General features: G+C 51.5%; 9 protein-coding genes across 9 annotated transcripts; 5 read left to right on the top strand and 4 right to left on the bottom strand.

The window, feature by feature from the left end:
- Positions 1-1,737: 1,737 nt before the first annotated feature.
- Positions 1,738-4,900, bottom strand: CTRU02_214619 (rad4 family protein; the record flags this gene model as incomplete). The annotated part of the gene is made up of 2 exons (XM_036727809.1): positions 1,738-2,554; positions 2,604-4,900. 2 exons carry the CDS (start codon positions 4,898-4,900, stop codon positions 1,738-1,740), a joined length of 3,114 nt encoding a protein of 1,037 aa, XP_036580338.1.
- A 686-nt stretch (positions 4,901-5,586) lies between these two features.
- On the top strand, positions 5,587-6,522 carry CTRU02_214621 (zinc finger protein; the record flags this gene model as incomplete). The annotated part of the gene is made up of 1 exon (XM_036727810.1): positions 5,587-6,522. One exon carries the CDS (start codon positions 5,587-5,589, stop codon positions 6,520-6,522), a length of 936 nt encoding a protein of 311 aa, XP_036580339.1.
- Positions 6,523-6,714: 192 nt separating this feature from the next.
- Positions 6,715-7,634, bottom strand: CTRU02_214620 (uncharacterized protein; the record flags this gene model as incomplete). Its single annotated transcript, XM_036727811.1, has 2 exons — positions 6,715-7,399; positions 7,447-7,634. The coding sequence occupies 2 exons, from the start codon at positions 7,632-7,634 to the stop codon at positions 6,715-6,717; spliced, it is 873 nt and encodes a 290-aa protein (XP_036580340.1).
- A 456-nt stretch (positions 7,635-8,090) lies between these two features.
- Positions 8,091-8,466, top strand: CTRU02_214622 (uncharacterized protein; the record flags this gene model as incomplete). Its single annotated transcript, XM_036727812.1, has 3 exons — positions 8,091-8,138; positions 8,230-8,354; positions 8,421-8,466. The coding sequence occupies 3 exons, from the start codon at positions 8,091-8,093 to the stop codon at positions 8,464-8,466; spliced, it is 219 nt and encodes a 72-aa protein (XP_036580341.1).
- A 1,308-nt stretch (positions 8,467-9,774) lies between these two features.
- On the top strand, positions 9,775-11,153 carry CTRU02_214623 (SMP-30/Gluconolaconase/LRE-like region containing protein; the record flags this gene model as incomplete). The annotated part of the gene is made up of 4 exons (XM_070206281.1): positions 9,775-9,825; positions 10,011-10,705; positions 10,757-10,956; positions 11,020-11,153. 4 exons carry the CDS (start codon positions 9,775-9,777, stop codon positions 11,151-11,153), a joined length of 1,080 nt encoding a protein of 359 aa, XP_070060055.1.
- Positions 11,154-11,811: 658 nt separating this feature from the next.
- CTRU02_214624 (uncharacterized protein) lies at positions 11,812-13,228 on the bottom strand (the record flags this gene model as incomplete). The annotated part of the gene is made up of 2 exons (XM_036727814.1): positions 11,812-12,763; positions 12,843-13,228. 2 exons carry the CDS (start codon positions 13,226-13,228, stop codon positions 11,812-11,814), a joined length of 1,338 nt encoding a protein of 445 aa, XP_036580343.1.
- A 732-nt stretch (positions 13,229-13,960) lies between these two features.
- CTRU02_214625 (thymidylate synthase) lies at positions 13,961-15,015 on the top strand (the record flags this gene model as incomplete). Its single annotated transcript, XM_036727815.1, has 2 exons — positions 13,961-14,112; positions 14,166-15,015. The coding sequence occupies 2 exons, from the start codon at positions 13,961-13,963 to the stop codon at positions 15,013-15,015; spliced, it is 1,002 nt and encodes a 333-aa protein (XP_036580344.1).
- Positions 15,016-16,000: 985 nt separating this feature from the next.
- Positions 16,001-17,275, top strand: CTRU02_214626 (centromere binding protein B; the record flags this gene model as incomplete). The annotated part of the gene is made up of 1 exon (XM_036727817.1): positions 16,001-17,275. The coding sequence occupies one exon, from the start codon at positions 16,001-16,003 to the stop codon at positions 17,273-17,275; it is 1,275 nt and encodes a 424-aa protein (XP_036580345.1).
- A 1,265-nt stretch (positions 17,276-18,540) lies between these two features.
- Positions 18,541-20,523, bottom strand: CTRU02_214627 (protein kinase activator; the record flags this gene model as incomplete). Its single annotated transcript, XM_070206282.1, has 2 exons — positions 18,541-19,488; positions 19,546-20,523. The coding sequence occupies 2 exons, from the start codon at positions 20,521-20,523 to the stop codon at positions 18,541-18,543; spliced, it is 1,926 nt and encodes a 641-aa protein (XP_070060056.1).
- Between the last annotated feature and the right edge of the window lie 1,156 nt (positions 20,524-21,679).

Below are 21,679 nucleotides of genomic sequence, written 5' to 3' on the forward strand. Positions count from 1 at the left end.
AACTCATGTGCCAAACGCCACGGCGCTGTGATGATCATAAAGGTTTAGGCCAGGCTCGGGCCAGACAGAAAATCATTCCCAGAATAGACGATGACAGAAGAGGTAAAAGAAGTTGAACGTACCGGTAAAATCGCCGAGCCTCAACCCAAACGCAAATGCAAAGTCTTCGCGCTGGTAGAGGTTGATATCGGTATGTATGAATGAATGTAGAACGACTCAAATTAAACACGAAAGGTTTTTGTGAGGGTTTAACGAGAGAATAAATATCAAGGGATGCTCGAGCGAAAGATGGATACCTGACCTGAAAAGGGCCGTCTGTAGCTTTGGCGTGAAGTTCAAAAAAAGAAGAAAAGGAAGCCCAAGGTGAATTCTTTACGTTGGCAAACCCGAAGGAAGCGAGTGAAGGCACGAAGGCAGTCGCGGAAATTGTGAGCTGAGGCAACCTCGATAGAATTACGCCTGCGAACCGGTCCTAGTCTTCTTCAAAATAAGTGCAGGTAATGTGAGCGAAAACCGCGGTTTCCTCAAACAGGCCTCGTGGCCAGAAGGCGACCCTTTTCCCACCCCTTTTCTCTTTCTAAGTTGACCAAAGGTAGAAAATCAGTCGGGTTAGGTAGGATAGGCACCTTCGTGAGCTACTTGACCCGAAAATCCGAGGGCGCTATCTGTAGACATTCACCAGCACTCAACGGAGCAGGTTCCGTTGACCATCCCTCCCTGGCCGGAACAAGGGGAGAGGGAAAAAAGAAAGCAGGGGGTTGTGTTAAACAGGGCTGCGTTCCGTGGGCTGAATGCTGATTTGGTACTTTGCTGGTTCCTAAGTCAAGTCTTTGACAACAAACTCGCTAGATATCGCATACAGAATACTCTTTCTTTTTTTTCTTTTCCGTTTCGCAAGTGCGCAGAGACCAGAATCCGTATCCGATCAGGGTGGAAATATGAGGTGATGTTGGCAAAACGCTATAGAGGTCGCCGGGGACGGTGGATCGCCAAATGCCCCAGGAACTTGGACGCCCCTTGGCACATACCCTAGACCCTAGGCGCTCTAGCGCCAACCTTCTACAGGGAAGGCCCTGGTGTCCCAGAAGCACAGTGACTGGACCAACGGTAAGAGGCTTGAATCGGGGAACGGGACATTGTCAACTTCATCTTAGGTACTGCCCGTGATTCTAGGTGATCTGCATGAAGAGACGGCAACGTGCTGTATAATGTTCAAAAATAGAGATCAAAATCTTGGCTTTGTCTTCACGCTTGAGACGGTCCGCATTTTAACATTGTCGGCATCGCCATTTCATTTATTACAGGTTACACCAGATCGTCATCAGGAGACAACGAGGTACTCGGGATATTTACGACTCGGGCCAGAACACCACCTTACTATGTCGCCTCCGTGTCTTCCTAATGATCAGCTGCCCAATATTAATACACTAGGCGTTGTAATCCTGACCACTCTCCACCCGAAGACGATGCAGTCTAGCGTAATATCGAGAACCGCGACTTTCCATTGGTGACGACGGTTGGCATATCGTGTCACTCCCCGCAAGTGAGCAAAACTTGGCCTGCCAAACCCAGTCATGGCACGCACGCACCGCCGTTGCTTACTTGCCAATATGCAATAGTGTTTAACCCCATATGCCTCGCTGAAATATGCTGGAATCCATAAGATATCCATCAACAGAGCGTTTCATTCGCCGAGTATCAATCGCCATTCACCGGAGTGGGGTCAACCATGTCGCCTTACACATAATCCTCATCTGAATCCTCAAAATCTTGCTCATCCTCGTCATCCTCGCTCTCGGAAACAGGCTTTTGTCTTCGTCTTGTCGACCGTCTAGTCGCGGCTTTTGTCGCCTTCTTCGCTCGCGGTGTTGCCTTGACGGGGGCGGGGAGCGGTCCCAGCTTTGTAGAAGGTGCTTCGTCCTCGTTTACCGTGCCTTCCCCGCTTTCCGCGACTGCCTGCTTATGAGCACCATGTTCCACAACCAAAGCATCGCCCATATCCATGTCTTCATCTTGCTCGTCCACTACGGGAAAAAAGCCCGACGTGAACCGCTTCGGTTCTATCTCCTCTTCGTCGTGTCCTTCCGGGAAAAATCCGCCAGCCATCTCCTCCTCACGCATCCGCATCGTCTCGGCGTCCAAGTGAGATGGCTCTTCATCGTCTTTTTTGTTAGTGTCTCTGACCGTGCTGTGCTTCTGGAAAACAGGAACGCTGTCGTCAACATGTCCATAATCCTGGCGAATGCGCTCGACAATTCGCAAGCCCTTGAGAAACTTGCTCCAGAGTCTCAAAGCCTCCTTACGCCGCTTCTCGTCCTCCTTGCGTGCTCGTTCTGCCTCATCTTTACGAATTTCCTCCATGACCTGATCGTGATATTCCTCAGCGATTACCACGCCTTGGATCACCGGTACTGCCATTCGATGTCCAAATTCAAAATCCACAACAGCTTCTGCGTAGTCAATTTTGAGTCTCTTACAGACTTTGACAGCCCCTCGAAATGGCACGTGAGCAGCACCTTCCGGGCACATGTGTTCCGCGAAAAGGTCAATGTTTCTGGAAGAAATTAGTGAAATGTGTTGACATGGGCATATATCTGACTCACCCGTATTCGTTCTTCGGAATGATGCCATCTTTAATAGGCGGTGGAATAATCCATTCCGTCTGGTCGAAGCTGTAGAGTCCTTGGAGAACCTTCTCGCCGCTGATAGCCTCAGCTTCTGCGATTTCTCGCCGCCTATTTGTCGTCGCAGCACGATATGGCACTCTCTTGAGCGGCTGTTCGCCAGGTATAGGCGCCCTGCCCTGCTTATGCCATGTTTCGGCACTCTTGACGTTGACGACACTTTTTCTCGAATAGACTGGCTCTTCGGAAATCTCTCCTCCCTTGCCTTTGCTTTTAAATGTTTTGACGGGAGCTGCGCCAGGCAAAAGTGCCTCTTCGCGTTTAAGGTGACGTTCGAGACAAAACTCTTTCGACTGTTTGTAGTAAGCCAGAGTCTCGCTGCCTTCCTTGATTTCTTTCTTCTCTGGCTGCGCAGGCTTCAGTTCAGTTGAATCCTCAATCTCATCCTCCTCCGTAAGCGGATGTTTTCGACTTCCCCTGACGAATCCATGCATAGCAGACTTGAACCAATCAAAATAGTCATATCTTTTGACCTTGCCGTGCCGGTTGTAGATCGGAACCTTCTCTGGTGCCATTCTCGTGCCCTTCGTTCTTCCTGGCCATAGTTGCTTTCTGAGGTAGCGGACGGTAACGTCCTTGGCTGTGCCATCCTGAGAGAAGCCGATGACATATGCCATGACTTCCTTCGCCTTGTCTGCTTTTCCTCCTCGAGGTTCAAGCGATTCGATCAGCTCCCTGTTGGTACCAATGACATTTTTGACAATTGGATCGACCGCCAAGTATCGCTTGGTCACTGGTGATAAAATCTCAGTCCAGTAATGAGGAAACTCTAGGTCCTTGTCAAACTTCTTGGAAGTCGCCACCTTCCGTGGGGTAACCTCTAATTCTATGATGGAGTCGTCGTCGCTGTCAGGGTGTTCTAAGCCGAGTTCGTCGTCCGTATCAGGCACTTCAATAACGACATTCTTTCGACTTGCACCCCTCGAGGTGCTACTCCGTGATGGAGTCGCAGTCGTTCGTGATTGATTTGCTTTCTTCGTTGTTGAGGTACTTTTGGCACTTTTCTTCACCTTGTCGGTCTCTTCTTTTTTTTCATCGGGGTCCTTTGCTGTTGCAAGTACAGTCTTCTCCTTTTCAGGGTCCGCTTCTTCCAACTTTGTCCATCCAAATCCCAGAGGCTGCAAGTTTGCGACCATCCGAGCTTCCAACCCAAGCGCCCTGATCAGAGCTGTAAACAGCTGCGATCCCACGTCTCGGCTTCCATTGCAGTCTTGGGCGCATCTCCGAAACTCTTCGATGTTGCGAATCCGTTCTCCAAAGCGCTCTTGGTCATGTTGTTCCGTCTCCCATGCCTTCCTCAGCCTCCCCAGTCGTTCGGGATGCATATAGCCCCACTTCCGGATCCCCGGCGCCGTGACTCGGAAACGCTGCCTCCACCACGCCACCAACGATTTCATAAGTCTGAAGAGTGGATCACCGTAGCTCATATCGACAACCCCTTCTTCTAGCCTTTCTGCATTTGAACCCCAATCTCTTGAGTCCTCGTCTTTCGGTTTCTTCCCTTTGCCTTTGCCTGGCGTCTTCTTGGTTGGCTTCAACTTATTTGACGTAGTTGGTGTTGGTTTTGCATCTAACCCACAGGCCCTCCTCCACCTGTCAACTTCGTCCCAAAGACGAGGCGGAACGTGGGACATCATAATCGCTTGAACTTCAGGATCGCAAAGCCATGAATTTCGTATCGCATTATGCCAAAGCAAGTACTGTACGTGAATACAATGCGTCACGTTTCTTACTTTTTTCTCCCGCTTCGTCGGTCCCTTCTTGTCGCCGTAAGGATCTACCATAGAGGTACCGAAGCCAGCGTCGAGAGTGAGTTGCAAGTCACCCGATGTTGTCGTTGCCTTTGCCAAAGTGGTCCTTGGCGCCGGAACGTCCTCAAATTCGATGTCGTCGTTATCGTCATCTTCATCAGAGGATGCTTGCGCCTGTTGTGCCTTCTGACCGTCTCCAACCGGGACATCTTCAAAATCTCCGTCGGATAAGTCGGTTAGAGAGCTGTCCTCGTCGCTGTCAGCCAACACATCCAGAACAGAGCGACCACCCTTGGATGATTCGGGCGTGGCAGTAGCATCCAGATCATCGTATAGGGTTGGCTTTCTGCGTGCGGATGCAGCTGCAGCAGGCTTCCCGTTGCCTTTGGCCACCTGTTGACGCTTAGGGCTAGACTTAGCCGGGGACTCCTCGCGTAGCCGCTTTCGCGGAACGTGAGGAGGCATTTCAGTGATGTTGTCGAGGTAGAAAGCTGCCCATGCTCAAAATGGGAGCATGAGAAGCTTTTGCAGGGGAGATGCAACAAAACCGCAGCAGCTGCGTCATTGATTTGCGGCAAAACGCGCTGAGCGCGACGCACTTTAAGGGTCTGAGATCCACTCTATCGGGTCCGATAAAAAGGCGGGTCTGGGGATCACCCCTCCTTGTTACTGTTACTTGCATGTATCTTTGGGAATTGACCTTGATGACCAATGGCAATGCCATAATTTAATATTCAAGGACAAAGAGCACATGTCTTAGTTTTTACTTCAATGTCCGCATGTGAGTTAGAACTTTTTCCGCAACGCTGGTCATGACAATTAGTCTAGCTCCAAGGGTCTAAGGATCTATGGCAAGGCAGCCGTTATGGCCCTGCCTAATACTAGGTAATAGGCTTCCAACAGCCACGCACGCTCTTTGTACTTGGCACCTGAACAGCGGTTGCCCCGCTGAAGGCGACTGACCAACACTCACCGAAACACCACGCCAGCTGGCTCCTTCCAGACCCTTCCCCAGTCATTTCTCAGCAATATCGCCATCTCCGTTGCCATCGCTGTCGCTATCGCCATTCTATCCGCCCACTCTACGTACACGTATTACGAATTCCCGAATCCCTTTCCAAACGAATAAATAAACCTCACACGTCATCATCATGGCGTCTTCATCCAATTCTGACGAGACGAGCTACGTCAAGATGGACGATTCAAAAGATGGCTTCGACGCGACGCTTGTAGGAAAGCATTGCGAATACGACTATTGCAACCAACTCGACTTTCTCCCTTTCTTCTGCCAGAGTTGCAAAAAGACCTTTTGCCTCGATCACCGTTCCGAAACTTCCCACAAGTGCGCCAACGCTGGTGCCTGGGCTGAGCGCCGCCGCCAGGCCGAACTCGCGAAGCCCGGGTACGGCTCCGGCCGCCAGCTGCGCGACTACGTCTCTGAGAAGCCCTGCGCATCTCCCGCCTGCAAGACCACAATCGGCACTTCGCTAGTGCCGGGCGTGCACTGTCAGAACTGCAACCGCGATTACTGTCTCAAGCACAGGTTAAAAGAGGACCACGACTGCAAGAACCTTGTGCCGCTTGGCGCCCGACCTGGAATACAGATCGATGTCGCCGCACGTACTAAGAGTGCTTTTGACAAGCTGAAGGCGTGGGGCACGGCGAAGAAGGAGCAGGCAGGGAGGGCGTTGCCGAAGCCGAAACCCACGTCTGCCTCTGCGCGGTTGATAGCAGTAAACAACCTCAAGAAGACAGCAAAAGGCGACGACAAGCTACCACAGGAGAAGAGGGTGTACTTGTATGTTGAGGCCGAGGCAGAGACCGCCAAGGCCAAGTTCCCCAAGGGGGAGTTTTTCTTCTCCAAGGATTGGGTGGTTGGAAGAGTGCTAGACGAAGCGGCAAGGAGATTACAGGTGGAAAATGTCAACAACCGGTCATCAGACGAGAGGGACAAGCTTAGAGTGTTCCATGTGGAAGGTGGGAGGTTACTGGAGTTCAACGAGAAGGTTGGAGCGTCGTTGGTCAGTGGTAACACTGTTGTCTTATTGCGCGGTGTTGGTCCGCCGCCCAACCTGATGGAAGTTTAAACAAAGCGATGACGACTTTATGAAGTGTGTTCATAGAAGCATTTTTCCGTATATACCCTCAATTACACCTTCCGCCATATAGGCTACCGCTGTACCTCGGCATATACCCTATTCCTCATGGGAGATCTTACAATGCGCCGGGCTAATATTATGAGCTGAAAATGTGTCCCTTACCGTGCGTTACTACCAAATTTACAATTCCTTTTCCTTTGGCCTCTTCGCTAACAGGTCCTCGCGGCCTGTGGTAGGTGCGTTGCCAACAAATTCCTTGCCACCGTACGCTTCAAATCCCTTATGGAAAATCCATTCAACAGCATTTTCAACGGGTTCGTCAAAGAGCCTAGGCAAGAAGGGAACGACTGCAAGTCCGAGACCGATAGGTCCCCAGGTCCTGATTCTTGGGTTCTTGACGTTCTTCAAGGCTTGGCCAGAATATCGTACTACACTGTGAATGGTGAAGGCAGGCAGACCCATACTGGCAATGCTCTGGAAAATACCACGCTGGATCATAACCGTCCTGTAGTCATCCAGGGGCGCAACCTTGCCAGCGGGGACGACCTGGCTTGGATGTGTCGCATCTGTGACTGCATCCGGCAATCCCGTTATTTTCGCTTGCCGCTCCGTAAGCTGGAGCTGCGGGTTGAGGACGCGCTGGTTTGACCAGTATGCCTTGTAGCCCTCGTAGCTAACGTCGCCGAGGATATAGAGCCATGAAATACCGTATGCCGAACGAACTACGAGAGGATGGGCAACGGGTCGGAAGGACTCGCCAATGTCAGACGTGTAGGCGACATATCGGTGAGCGGACAGCAAAATCGTGCGTATACGAGTGGCGTAGGCGGCATAACGAACGTTGGACTCGGTAGACTCGGGCGCGCTTTATTAGTGTTAGCACGGCTATCAATAGGATCCGAAGGCACTCACTACCCGTCCACTAATTCATCAAAGAAGTTATCATCTCGGTCTTGCTTGTCAATTATCTTCTGCAAGCCAGTTGGCAGCTTCTGTCGAGCTGGGAGCTTCTCAGGATCAAAAGTCTTGGCACCATCTTCCTTAGGCGATTCTTTCGGTTCCTCTGGCTTTTTCTCTTGGCTTCGTCCCCACCACGACATTGTGAGTTTTCTTTTGGCAATATACTTCGTCTGAAGCAAAGCTGTTCGGGAAAAGGATACGTTGACAATTTATGTGCACATGGATGACGGTGCTAGAAGAGGGGAGCCTGGGCGAGGCGACTTAAGCACCGGAAACGCCCGCAGCTCGTTCTCTGGATTTCGGAAAGTGACGTCGGATTCGCTTCCTGAACGCTAACACCTGCCTGGGGTGCAGTAGCTGCTTGCGCCACATTGTGGCAGGTGACTCGGTATCAGTGGCGGTGTTCCCCGCTCCCCGAGCCGCGCCAGACTCATCCCGATTGGCCTGACAATCCAGGCATTTCCTTCGCAGCTTCCGAACGAATTTCGAGCTCCGAGTTATCGACACCCTCGAATCTTAATCAACACCAACCCGCTCTCCACCCCATCGAACCAATTCACCCCCGAAGGTCCGAAAACCCCCCCAATACCGCCAAAATGGTTCAGATGTACACTGTCGCCGGCCGCCAGATCGGCTCCCACTACGTATGTGCTCCTCCGAGCTCGCCCGTTGCGCCCCCTGCAGCGCTTCTTCCGACCGAACATCGAAAAAGCTAACCTCTTTCGCAACTCGCAGCTGGCCATGGGTGTCCTCGCGACCCTCTTCGGCGGTGCCTTCTACGGTACCAGCGGCAGCAAGCCCAAGGCTACTGCCACTCCCCCCATCAACGCTTCCAGCTCCGACGAGGCCGACTTCATCAAGTGCGTGATTTTGCCCGGGCGAACGGGTGCGCTTTTGGCCATCAAATTGCTGACAACAAGTTATAGGAAGTTCCTGGACAGCGCGGACAAGGATGAGAAGGCGAAGCACTAGACGACGGGCGATCGGACGAGTCAATGGTCAATTGCGACCTAGTGTATTCATAGAGAGGACTTGGTCGATGGGAATGAAAGACATTTTCTGACCACCACACGATGACGAGACGTGCCACAGATGTGGCGTTCAAACCCAATTGATGCGCGACATGTCACCTATCAATTTTCAATGGAGATTGGACGGCATGGGCAGCAAGGATGATCTGGTGGACTACTCCGATAGTATCCTGATCATGTCCAGCTCATTCTCTCGAATCGACTTGGGCCCTCCGGCATCTTTTGTTGCTTCTAACATCTGCATATCAGTTTTCATCGTCAAATTTGTCATTGAAGTCAGGATATGCTCGAAAGCGATGTTGGCATACGAGTTTAATGGCCTAACCGGAGAGATGTCTCTAGCTTGTCTGTGATTCTTCGACATTTGCAAAGCATCATCGCTATGTTCAATGTGACCTGGATGATGCAGTATGAGTGAAGGAAGCAGGAGAAAGCCGTGCAACAGCCCCCACCGCTGAATCCGCCGGAACTAGTGCCTGGTTCAATCATCTCTGGTTGTGATCTTGGGTGACAATACCATTGCCAGTGCATTTAAGATGACTTAACATTAATCCAATATGTGAAAAAGGGTGGATGAGCCAAAGCAGCATTCACATCGAGGCGACAAAATGATTTTGCACTGTTATTAATATCTTACTGGCCATAAAACTGACAGTATCCTAGTAGCATTGTTTATTGAACGATCAAAAACACATGTTACCTTTTATTAGTCTTGCCTGTGAGTGAATGTTAAACATGACATCGCCATATCATCTGTGGCCGCAGGGATAGCGACGATAATGTCGATGCAAGTTTGGGCATGCAGATTTGCTCCAATGTGGTCTTTTGATAGCGGGTCGCTTCTTTGGGTGCTCTACTGGTCGATATTTAATGAAACAACGCCATCACAGCATTTGACCAGCAATTTGCTCCTTCTTTTCAATTGTGATTCCCACATCGCCTCATGGACGTTGTTGAAGGCCAAACACGAGAAGAGCACATCCGATTGAATTGTCTGGGCACTAAGGAGCAAACATGTTTGCTGCAGAAAATTTCATGAAAAAGTTAAGGATTTCCTACTACAAGACTTCTATAATGCGCTTATCTATAGGTTTTCCTAATTCTGATGTTTGTGTAATCGGGTTGTGTCAACAGTCCCGATTTGGCGCTCAAGACCGAGACGCACATACCCCCGCTGATGTTGCCTTCCTTCAACCACCCAACGCCGCCAATCTTTCAAAAACCAGCTCATGTTCAGCCGGACCGCAGGATGACAACTATAAAAGAGACAGGCATCAATGTTGTGTCGACACCGGTAGAAGTAAGTTCGTTCGGTTAGAATTACTTAGTTTTATTTTGGTCTATTTATCGTTCCTTATCGCTGCTGACATTACTTACAATAGATCAGAGACCGCCGAAAACAGGCATCTCAAGAGCATTCACAAGCGACCAAGGTAGACTCCTCGGTTCCTTGAATGAAGACCGTGGCACTTATCTGTTATCAAGTTTGACATATCAATCATTCAATATGACGCTGCGCTTGAATCCATCATCGGGTCCAGACCAACTCACGCTCTCCTCCTGTCCTCTGTGGGGGGCACCGCCAATGCGCTCTTTGACCGCGGCTGTATCTACTTCCACCCTCGGAATGAACTCTGGACTACCTCAGCGCCACTTGCGGCAACGGATCCCACGCGCCCAGCCACCATTCTCATGTCCAAGGTGACTATCACCGCTCATCCGCGCGGCGATACCTTGAACGTCGAATGGGCCAAACTGCGACCTCCACCTGCGATGCCGATGCCAGCGAGCGGGTGTGTCGTGGATGATGGAATTCTCTGGTGCTCTCAGGGGACCATGCAACCCGGGACAGGCGGTGTTTTTCACATGCCTGCAGGCCGGCCCCCAAAGGCGGTAGTTACATCGTATTATGGCCGCGATTTCAACTCGCCTCATAGCGCGGCATACACAGACAGCGGCGTATGGTTTACTGACCCATGTTGCGGACACGATCTGGATTTTAGGAGTCAACCACAGTTGCCGCCTTCAGTGTATCGGTATGACCGGGCAAAGGGGGAGGTGAGAGCCATGGCAGATGGGTTTGTTCGACCGACAGGGCTTGCTGTTGATGAAGACTCCTCAACACTCTATGTTGCAGACTCTGGGGGTGTGAAGTCCGATGGAAGCTTGGACTTGGTTCAGTAAGTTCGATCGTTGGGTTACCAGCACGTCGATAATAGCTAACGACGAAGACCGCGGAGCGTTTATGCCTTCGATATTGTCAGTAGAGGAGGCGCTATATTTCTGGCTAACAAGCGACTTTTCTCGCTCGCTAGGAGAGGAGCACCACAACATATCATGTGTGAAGATGGGAATGTGTGGGCTGCTTGCGGCGATGGTATCGAAATTTGGAATAGTGGCGGATCACTCTTGGGCCTGATTAAGGTGACAGGTATGTTTAAACAACTCAAAATCTTTCTAAGCTTAGTTCTTCGATTAAGCTAATACTTTGCAGGTGGCGTTTCGAGCTTCTGCCGCGGGCCTGGTCACACCATCTTTATGTGTGCGGAACAGAGGCTATGGAGACTTGAATTCCCTGGAGCCCGTGGTCGAAAAGCTTCACTAGACCTCTCTGAGAACACTACGTGACCATCTTGAACCACTGCAAGTGGTACTATCTAGGGCCTGAAGGAAGTCTGTTATTTATCTCACGTCAGCCCCAATGATTCTGCACGGCATGTTTCCGCTCACGGAGCCAGTAATTCCTGTGTTAGAAGCATAGAAGAACATAGTATTTTAGGATATATACTCAAATTTAAAGCCAGCCATTTACTTTAAGTGGAAGTTTGATCAAGCCCAAAAATAGATAAGGGTGTAAATAGAAGGTTGCATTACTTACTGTCTTGGGATTGATCTCGACGTGATACTAGTACATAACGACCAGCAGAACAACTATGAAGAACGGAGTGACTGCATGGGCAGGAAATGAAGAACGAGTTATAAAAAGGCGCTAAAACTGACGGCAATACTCTGAATAAAACAAGAATGTCAATGTGAACGCCGTATTGAACACCTGCCGAAGAGTGATGTTCAATCCTAGAAGAAGGACGCTTATCAACTAACCATTTCAGTACCTAAGTAGAACTATATTTATATACTATCAACACCAATACCCTGTAGACAATGGGTTTCCAGACTATCGGATTTTAACCGATGCTTGGTATCTGGCTATCATAATATATGCAAATAAGATGCAGTCTATGCCCTTGGCCGGCGTGAAATCGTACTCAAGAGAGCACCGAGACTCTTAACGATCTATGCGCCTACAGAAACCAAACTCTTGCAACATCTGGCCAACAACAACCATACCACCAATCGCAGGAGTGAAAAAAATGGCGGCGCCAATAACGACATACAGGTAGAAAGATGTCTCGACTACCCAGAAATACTTTGTAACCAACCAGTCAATCACTCGCTCCATGAACGTAGCGTTCTCGAGAGCGTACGCCAACGCGTCGTTTGCACGAATTTTGTATACCCCAAGGATCTCAGAGGGGAAAATCGTGCTTAACCTGATTACCGGCCCCATCACGATACCGAAGCCCAACCAGGATAGAATCCAGACTTGCTGGTACATGGTGCTGCTCCCAGGGTTAAACCCAGTCAGTCCAGCGACGATAATGATTGGTACCAGTAACAGAACCGTCGTAACAGCGAGGTAGGATGCATGGGCTGCCTGCGAGGGCCAGAACGTCCTCAGTGGTTCCTTGACATTATCCAGATCAACGCTGGCCACTGCCCCCGAGAATCTACCGCCTTGTCTCCTTGCTCTGTCGAGGTCCGGCGTGTGAACAAGATAGATACAGTTATACTCTGGTGTGACGAGCAGGGCCACGAGGTTAACTAGAGACATGAATGCGTAAGGGGCAACAGTTACTCCAAAAGCTGCATAGCCATATCTTTGCAGTTGGTCACCGCGGGTCCTGTAGACCGTCGTGATACCCCATATCGCCTGGCCTAGAGCGAACAGAGCTTTGGGTATGTTGTAAGTGCTGCCCAGGCGAATGTTCGAGCGATCGAGGTGGTTGGCTCCCGAGTCCGGTGACGGCTTCAGCGGAGTTCCCACCGGAACCTCTACTAGAATAAACCCTTTCGGCAACACACAGGTGCCGTGGATAGTGCGGGAGGAGTGCACCCATCGACCTGCCCCTCGAAAGCGAAAGCGGTACCAAGGAAGCACGGAAGCATCGGTGTCGTGCCTATGCATTGTAAAGTTAGTTATCGAAAGTTGGTTAAAGTTTGATGCTTCTTTTTGCCAACATGTTTGTCTATACTAACCAGCTTCGAGACGCCCTCGGAAACCTCATTCTCCTTAAAGACCTTTCTATCCAGGATACTTTTGAGCGTTCTGTTTCGTCGACGACCATGCAAAGCGCCCCTGCTCTCATGGCTCGACTGAGTTCATCGCGTCTGACGGTGCCAGCATGAGAGAGCAACCAGCGGGCGGCTCTCAGGGAACCAGTACTCGGGAGGAACAGAGCTGTGATTACTGTAAAGCAAGTTTCTAGTATGGATTCTCCGGGACGACTAGGAAGAGTGAGGGCGTGAACGAAGTAATTCGTAGCATAAAAGATAACGAAGTCGGTCCATACTGGAGGTGTGCAAAGAAGGCGAGGGTCACCGTGGTTAATTGTCCCCGCAGGGACAGTGATAGTGATGTTCATGTTTGAATTGAATGCCCAGAGAGTATCATGTCTTATAAGATGGTGGTTATTCGAGCCTTATGCTTCGAAGTTTGACTGCCCAAAGTGCAATCCCATGAGGCTTTCGTTGTTCAAGGAGGCCACAGCAAGGGTTGAGGTACACCCAATTGCAAGAGAATGTTTGCCGGTACAGTCGTAATTAACGAAAAGAAAAAAGTTGTAATTTAGGATACTCAAAAATTACATGCCCGTCGATAGCAGTAGAGATCATCAAAGGAAGACTTTGGTTGCCTCCAACCCTGAGATGCGGACAGTCTAAGAAGACATTCAAGAGGCGACGCCACTTCATTTTTTTTCCATCTAGGGAAACCGCAGTTCTACAAGTCCGAGCACATGTGGAACATGGCCAGAACTGAAAACAAGATCAGATGAGACCTGCCTTCATGAGATGTGTTGAAACAAAGCTCAGCTCTGGCTGACTGGAGTTTAAACCACTATTCGCCAAGACATCAGCAGAGGTGGAACAAGCTTCAGTGCATGAGAGACGCTACCCGCCACGCTTGGCTCCGATGCAGGCCACAACCCTGAAGGCATCTTATCTTATCGACCAGCTCGTTTAGTCAGCGACCCCACTACTAGCGCATGCACTTAAAGATGCGACGCGTCTAGACGCGTCTTTGAATCAGCATTCTTGTAGACGAGATATCCCACCAACATCACTTTGGAGCCAAAGGAAGACAATTACATACATCAATGGCCCCCGTTGCAGTAGAGTCCGCCAAAATGACCATTCCCGAGAACCCAACAAAGCAGAATGGCGCCGCTCCGGCCAAGCGCCACGAGGAGTATCAGTACCTGGATCTCGTCCGTGAGATCCTCGAGACTGGCGAGCACCGACCAGACAGGTAAGAAGTCACAGGCTGACCCACGACCGAAATAAGGTCGCTGACGATTATAGAACTGGCACCGGCACTTACTCCCTTTTTGCTCCGATCCCCCTCAAGTTCTCTCTCAACAAGGACGGCGAGCCCCTTCTGCCCCTCCTCACCACGAAACGCGTCTTCCTCCGCGCCGTCATCGCCGAGTTGCTCTGGTTTGTCGAGGGTAACACATCTTCCCTTGCGCTGAGCGAGGCAGGCGTCAAGATCTGGGATGGCAACGGCTCGCGTGAGTTCCTCGACAGTGTCGGTCTGTCCCACCGCGAAGTCGGTGATCTCGGCCCAGTGTACGGCTTTCAATGGCGACACTTTGGCGCCGAGTACGTCGACTCCAAGACGGACTACACTGGCCAGGGTGTGGACCAGCTCGCCGAGGTCATCCATAAGCTCAAGACGAACCCCTACGACCGCCGCATTCTCCTCAGCGCATGGAACCCAGCCGACCTGAAGAAGATGGCCCTCCCGCCGTGCCACATGTTTGCGCAGTTTTACGTTTCTTACCCGCGGTCACCAAATGCGTCTGCTGAGGAGAAGCCAAAGGGCCACCTGCACTGCCAATTGTACCAGCGCTCTTGCGATATGGGACTGGGTGTGCCGTTCAACATTGCGAGTTACGCGCTGTTGACACACATGATTGCGCGCGCCTGCGACCTGGTTCCTGGCAGCTTGACACACGTCATGGGCGACGCCCACGTCTATGCCGACCACGTGGACGCTCTGAAGGTGCAATTGGAGCGTGAGCCCAGGGACTTCCCCATGCTAGAGCTCAACAAGGAGGCGGGTTGCAGCATTGATGGGTGGAAAGTGGAGGATTTTGTGGTCAAGGGTTATGACCCGCATAAGACGATTGCCATGAAGATGTCTGTGTAAGAAATAGGAGGCCTAAGCGTCCCGCGGGGGGGATAGTTTTCGTTTGGGACCTTTTTGGGTGGGCATTTGTTTGTTGGGATTTGCATTAATGGTTGCGACACGATAAGCCTCGATGGCATGAATATGCGAAGAGAGGAGCATGGAGGTAATGACGATTGGGTGTCTTTGGGGGCGTCTCGGAATAGAGCATTTGCAAGACATTGGCGATGGACAAGTAGAAACATAGAACATGTATTTTTCTTGTTGTTTCCGTTTGCTTTTCAACTAAATTCGTTTGTCACTTGAAGCCATGTTTTGTTTGCGCATTCCAAACACCTAACTGCCTCCATTGCTAGCTAGTACGACTGATACTGAGGAGTGCCACTTCAACAACTATTACTTGTACCATGTAAATGTTTGTCGAGCTTGACGGCTCGATTGCTGCAAGTCCCGGCAAGGTTACCAAAAAGGAAAGGCATTAATTATTTATCTAAATACAGAAACAGGCATTTGAAACAGCAGTGTAGTAGGAATAGTTATGCAACTGGGTAATGCAACACGTTTTAACTGGTGGGGAGCTTGGGCCACACACCCCCCTAATGATGATTTTCTCAGCCCCCCATTGGATGCATAACAACCGTAACATGCAACCTTGAGCAGCTACCCGCGTACCGTGTCAAGTACAGTGTCATTAAATGCATTCTTACAGTCTCGCTTCCTGTGTTGAGTGCATAGTCCCCTCCTCCCGCCCTCCGACTTTTCACTTTCCACGTTTTTTCCTCATCCTCCTTAACCGTCACTACCTCCACACCAACCAAAACCTCACTACGGATACAACGATTTCTTCAATTGAATCAAAGAGGGCACCAGCTATCCATCCCACTTCCCTTCAACCACCCCGCCGCCAGCAGCGCGCGCTGCGCCTGGCTCGCCAGCTTATATCAGAACAACATAAAACAGCTGTCACCGTCTCGTCGTCGCCGTGTTACGCGCCGAATCTTTCAGAATGTCGACCGTCGCCATGGCCGATCACGACCACGATCCCCATCCTCATCCTCATCCTCACACCGCGCACGACGCGCAACACGAGCCTCCCCACGACCTTCATCCATCCGACCCTGACGCCAGCGGTCTCGGCCCGCCTCCCCCAGATGGCGTCGAATCCCCCGTCTCAACTCCTAAGGAGCGTCATTCCCTTACCCTCGACCAGCGTCGCGCTCTGCGCCGCTGGGCCAACGCGCAAACCATTCGCCCGAGCCACAAGGCCTGCATAGACTGGTTCTACAACCAATATGGCCAACACATTTCCCAGTCTACCGTTTCCCATTCTTTAAGCCCCAAATACTCCCGACTTGATGGCGACAACCCACAATTAAGCGGCTCGCGCCTGCGCTTCGGCAATTGGCCAGACGTCGAGAAGCTTGTGCTACGATGGTACCAACAAGTTCAGGCCACTGGCCGTCACCCGACGAACGAAGAGCTTGGCGAAAAAGCCAAGGCCATCTTCACCGCCCTTCCGCGTTACAAAGACGAGACACCGCCCGAGTTTTCTCCTGGCTGGATTCACCGATTTAAGAAGCGATATGGCCTGCTTATTAGACGCCAGCGCCGACACGGCGACGGAGGTATCAACCCGGCTGACGACATTGCATATCTTTCCGACTGCGTACCGCGTCTTATGGCGTTATCCGCCGAAACCAGTCCCGCCGCGATTCGTGAGGCCGTTCTGCGCGCTATAGGCGTGGAGGCGAGTTTACAGACCTGCGCCCTTGTGCGCGATGAGGTACTGCGCCGGCTGAGTGCCGGTCCAGGTTCCACGGGCGCCATTTCTCCTTCGGCGGCAGCTGCGTCGGTACCGCCTCCCGATCCCCACAGCGCCGATGCCAGCATGGTCGCACCCCCAGGTAGCGACACCCCCATGTACGGCGAAGAAGACCCGGATATTGTCTTGCAGAATGCGCTGCGGCAACTGCAGCAGGAAGAGGCAGAGGCCGAGGCCACTGCCGCTGCAGCAAGGGAGGAACGTGAGCAGCGCGAGCAGCGCGAACGCGCCCAGGGAACCGCTGCCGCTGCACTTGCGACACCAGCCATTCAACGAGCTACTTCGACTGCGTCGAGGTTCGTTCCGTCAACACCCGAGCTCAACCTGACGCCGATTAAGAACGACGATCCGGTCTCGGCAAACGAACGACCTCTGCGATGTCCGTTCTGCGTGAACCAGAGAATGCTACGAACTATTAAGGAGGCTGTCGAGCACATGTCCACGCATGTAGTTGTCTGATGCTATTTAAATGCTGGGGTGGGGGGAAGATGTCATTGAGAAGGGGGAATGGAGAGCGAGAGGAAAAGTGTGAATGAAATACCCAATTTATAATATCGCAGTTGGTCCCAGACCGCGCGAACTTTTTTTCCCCCACAGAGGAACAACTTGCAGGAGTACCACTCCTCCTCCACTACAAGAAGCGTTTGTCTTCTTGTCTAATTTTTCTATCAGTAGAGAGAGAGAGAGAGAGAGAGAGAGAGAGAGAGAGAGGAGAGAACCTTGGTGGGGATATGAGGTACGCCCGGAGTAAGGGCCCGAAAATGGTGCTGTAACGACCGGCGTAATGGTCGAAGGAGTTGTGTGCTACTACTTTCTAGGTAGCTTATAATGATGAACCCATTCAGAGTTATGACATGACGTACGGTATACACTACACTACTTTCGGTGACTGCAAGATGGTCACAAACAACAAAACATGTCACAGCAAGAGAATGCAAGGCGAGCGAGCCAACAGCCTCTCGTCAGTTGAAGGCATACACATTTGAGCAGTCTCCGCTTCAAATCAGGATTAGAAGACATGTTGAACAGGTTTCTTTTCATCTCTTTCTCAAGTACTGGTATTGGACCTTCCACTGCTTACTTTGGCTCATTCCACGTCGTCCAAACGTTCATTCCGCTCATCATCAAAGGGAAAACCCCCAAACCTTCCTCTTGCCGTGCACAACGCACAGCCAGCAAGTTTAGAGAGGAGGGCCCTACAAACTGTCCTTCGACAAAACATCAAATAAAATAAAATGGGCAAACCGAGTCTGCCGTTTGCCTTTAAAAAAACGCCCGCCAATATCCCCTCCCGTGTCCTCGTGATGGAAATAATTCCGTCTTCCGTCTTTTGAGAAACTCTTGGACATGTGGACCCCCGGGGGTCATATCAGTAATTCTTGTTTTCCATCATCAACATCAACATCCGTCAAGGGAAATCGTAAGTGAGGGCTTTTTGAAGGCCGGGGAAAGATAAAAAGAGTGTAGCCGCTTGCGCGTCAAGGAGTGTCGATCCACTGGCACCATGGTCGTATATCGAGTCCAGCTACTAGAAGAAAACAGTATAGAAGTGAAATCAGCCATCGCCTGTGTAACAAGACAGGGTATGGCAATGCGTCGCGCGCGCTGGGAATCATCAAACAAGAATGCAATGGCGGTTGTGGGGAAGTGGGGTATGCTTTTCTCTGAAGGCAGTCGCGGAAACCATCCAGGATCATCATGGCAAGCGTCCTCGCGCTTTAGACTTATACCTGCTCGACGTATAGCAGAAGCTTCTCGTTCCTTTGCAGAGCAACGTCAAGATCGTTGTCGCTCATCAGGTTTGGCTTTTCGCCAGTTGGCTCGTCCTTGTAGAAGAGTTGAATCTCCTCGCCCACGGGGATCTTGAGCCTATCCCTGATCTTGTCGTAAAGTTGTTGGAATGAGATGTCTGTCGGCACACGAATGGCGATGAGGTCACCATTAAAGTAAAGCTTAATTTTCATGGCCTGGACTTGGCCGACGCCGGGAGAGATCGATGGTTGGGACGGCTGGGACAATGAAGACGGCTGTCGAGTCATGCCCGGCTGACCCATAGATCTTTGTTGTGGTGCAGCGGAAAGACCCGAGTAGCCGTTTCCGTTTAGGTTGTTTCTCGAAGACTGCCGTGACGCACCGTCTGCGGGGGAGTCGGTCGACGAAGGCTGTGAGCCGCCTGATAGTCTATATTCATCATCGATGGGTGCGTTTGGATCCATCTCATAGTCTCCCTCTCTAGGAGCAAAAAATTGCCTGACCAGTGTACACCTCGCGATGTATGCTGGCTGAGCAAGCAGGTTCTTTACGTAAGCATCCAGGTTGTGCAAGCGACCTTCGGTAATGGCGTCGGTGACGTAGTTGACAGGACCTGGCATGTACGGCAGGGTGCGTTTTTGCGTGCCGGTGTTGCCTGCCTCGGCGGGGAACTCGGTAAGCAGAGCGATTTGGAAGTCGTAAAAGTCCTCGTAGTATCTGGACAGCTCCCAATGGCGGCCATCCTCCAATACAGCTTCGATAACGAACCAGTACTTGTCTTCGGCGAAACAGTACCTGGGAATGCGAGCAGAAATGGGGGCGTAAAGTTGGTCGGCAGACTTGATGTAGGGGGCGGTCGGCTGCGCGGCCTGTTGAGAGGTCCGCGGCTGCTGGTAGCTGGCGTGTTGCTGTTGTTGTGACTATTACTCATGTCAGCTTCTAGAGCGAGGAAAGAGGAGAGAGGATGGAAAGCTTACATAGTTGCCGTTTTGAGAAGCCCTGTGTTGCCCTTGTTGGATGCTCATGCGTTCCATGCCTTGCTCCAGGGATCCTTGTTGCGGCGCGCCGCTGTCGAACTTGCCTAACGTGATGCTGCTGTTCTTGTAGTCGGCCGCCATCTTTTTCCACTCCTCGACTTTAGGGATACCTGCTTTCTTGATGGCATCGGAAGCGTTGCCAACAGCGGAATCGGTCGCCATGTCGCGGATCTCAACAAACGACACAGGAATTAGACCTGGTCCGCCGAGTCTGCCAATGGGCTTGGCAACAAACCATTCGGGGTTGGATTGGGCAATGACAATGATTGCTTCGCCAGCTTTGGCCTCCAGCTCATCGGCACGCTCTGCGACAAAATCGTACATGACAATACCGTAAACCATTGCACCGGATCCCTTGCCAGCAGATCTGGACATGCGTTGCATCGCAGGCGGTGACTGCATGGCTCCTGGGGGCGGCGCGGCCTCAGCGTAGCCGGAATCGTGATCGGGGTTCTTGGAGATGGTTGGGGACATGGTAGGCGGTCTGGGAATGGCACCACCGTCTGACTGGCCACTATCTCTCTCTGTTCGACCCAAGGCTTGGAAAAAGGCAACAGGTACGAGACCACGGGCGTCGGGCAGGGCAGGGTTGCAAGCTTCGTACCAGTCGGGGTCGTTCTCTCTGCCGATGACGTGGAAGAAGTCACCTCGGGAGAAGCTCAGTTCTTGGTTGGACTGGGCTTCATAGTCGTATAGGGCTCGGATAACCTGCAGATAGAGTTTTTGGTCAGCTGGATGCATTGGGCCATCCCCCGCTTGTCCACGGATCGGCGCCGAGGGAGTAGTGGAGCAGACAAAGAGATTACCCACCTTTTTCGGGGGGACTATCGCAACAGCGGACTTAGGAGCGATGTTGATTTTGGCGTTGTCCTTTTCGCCCTTGATGGACCGGCGGAGGGCCTGGAGGAGTTGAGGCATCGTCAGCAGGTGATCGGAAATCCGATTTCTGGCCATTGATTCTCGAGGCATCGTAGGCGCATGCGGGGTTGAGGAGTACAGGGGAGGCGGAAGGAATGTGAATGACAAGGCTGCAGGGTCGAAATGCGCAAGCAATGCGACTTTGGACTTGGGTATTATTTTAGGGGGGGAAGGGGGGGAAGGAAAGTGGTGATGCGATGTGAAGGGATGGCCGCAAGTACACGTGGTGATAATGATGTGTGGACGTACGACTTTGGTCTAGGGAGGAAGAGAGGGGTGGTTTGTGAAGAGGGGAGATGAGGGAATGTGACGCACAAGGCAGGGAGAGGAGAAGCAGCAAGCAACATATTACAACGGCAGGTACAGAGGGGGGTACGGGTGAATCACGAACCTTCATCTTGTGTGACACACCCTGAGTGAGGGTAGTCGCAGTGGCAGTAGTAACAGCAGGAGCGCCTGGCGAATTGCGAATTTCGAAATTCGATATTCGAAAAAAAGGCAGTGGTGACGAGGGGGACTGTGGCACCACGCACCACGGGGGAGCTTTCGATAAGGGAAGGAAAAGATACTGAGGGAAAGTGCTACTTCAACAAGGTCTGATTGGTTGCAAGTAGGGGGCTGAAGCAGTGAATCAGTGCGGGCTGTTGTCTCTCGTCTACCGCAGGTGCAGTCGCAATTGTTGCCGTCTTCAAAGGCGAATGACGAAGCGGGAAGGCGTTTGTGTGGAGGGTAGAGGTTAGGTGTGGTGTTGTTGTTGCTTGTTTTCCTTCCTTATTTTTTTTTTTCTCTCTTTCTCTATTGCTGCCACTGAGGAAGGAGGGGAGGGGCCAGGCTGATGCCAGTGCGGACGGGAAGGAAGCAGAGAGGGGCGATGATGACCGATGCGGGCTTTCCCTGAAATTGCCTTATCCGCTCTCGCTGAGTCGTTGCCGTTAGGCTTCGAGAAAAAAAAAAAGGAAGCAAAGAATGTTGTGGGAAAGAAGGAACGACTTAGGCCGGGGGTTGGGCTGCTATGCTGCTTCCTTTTCTGACTTGTCGTAGTCGGGATTCGGATTCGAAAGCTCTGGTTCTCTTTTTTTGCCTTTCCTAAACTTCCCTTCTCAACTCTTCCAGTACTCGGACTCTCTCTTTCCACGCAAATCACACACTCTCTCTT

The sequence above is a fragment of the Colletotrichum truncatum genome (genome assembly GCF_014235925.2).
Source record: "Colletotrichum truncatum strain CMES1059 chromosome Unknown Contig_0011, whole genome shotgun sequence".
In the NCBI taxonomy this organism is placed as follows: domain Eukaryota; kingdom Fungi; phylum Ascomycota; class Sordariomycetes; order Glomerellales; family Glomerellaceae; genus Colletotrichum; species Colletotrichum truncatum.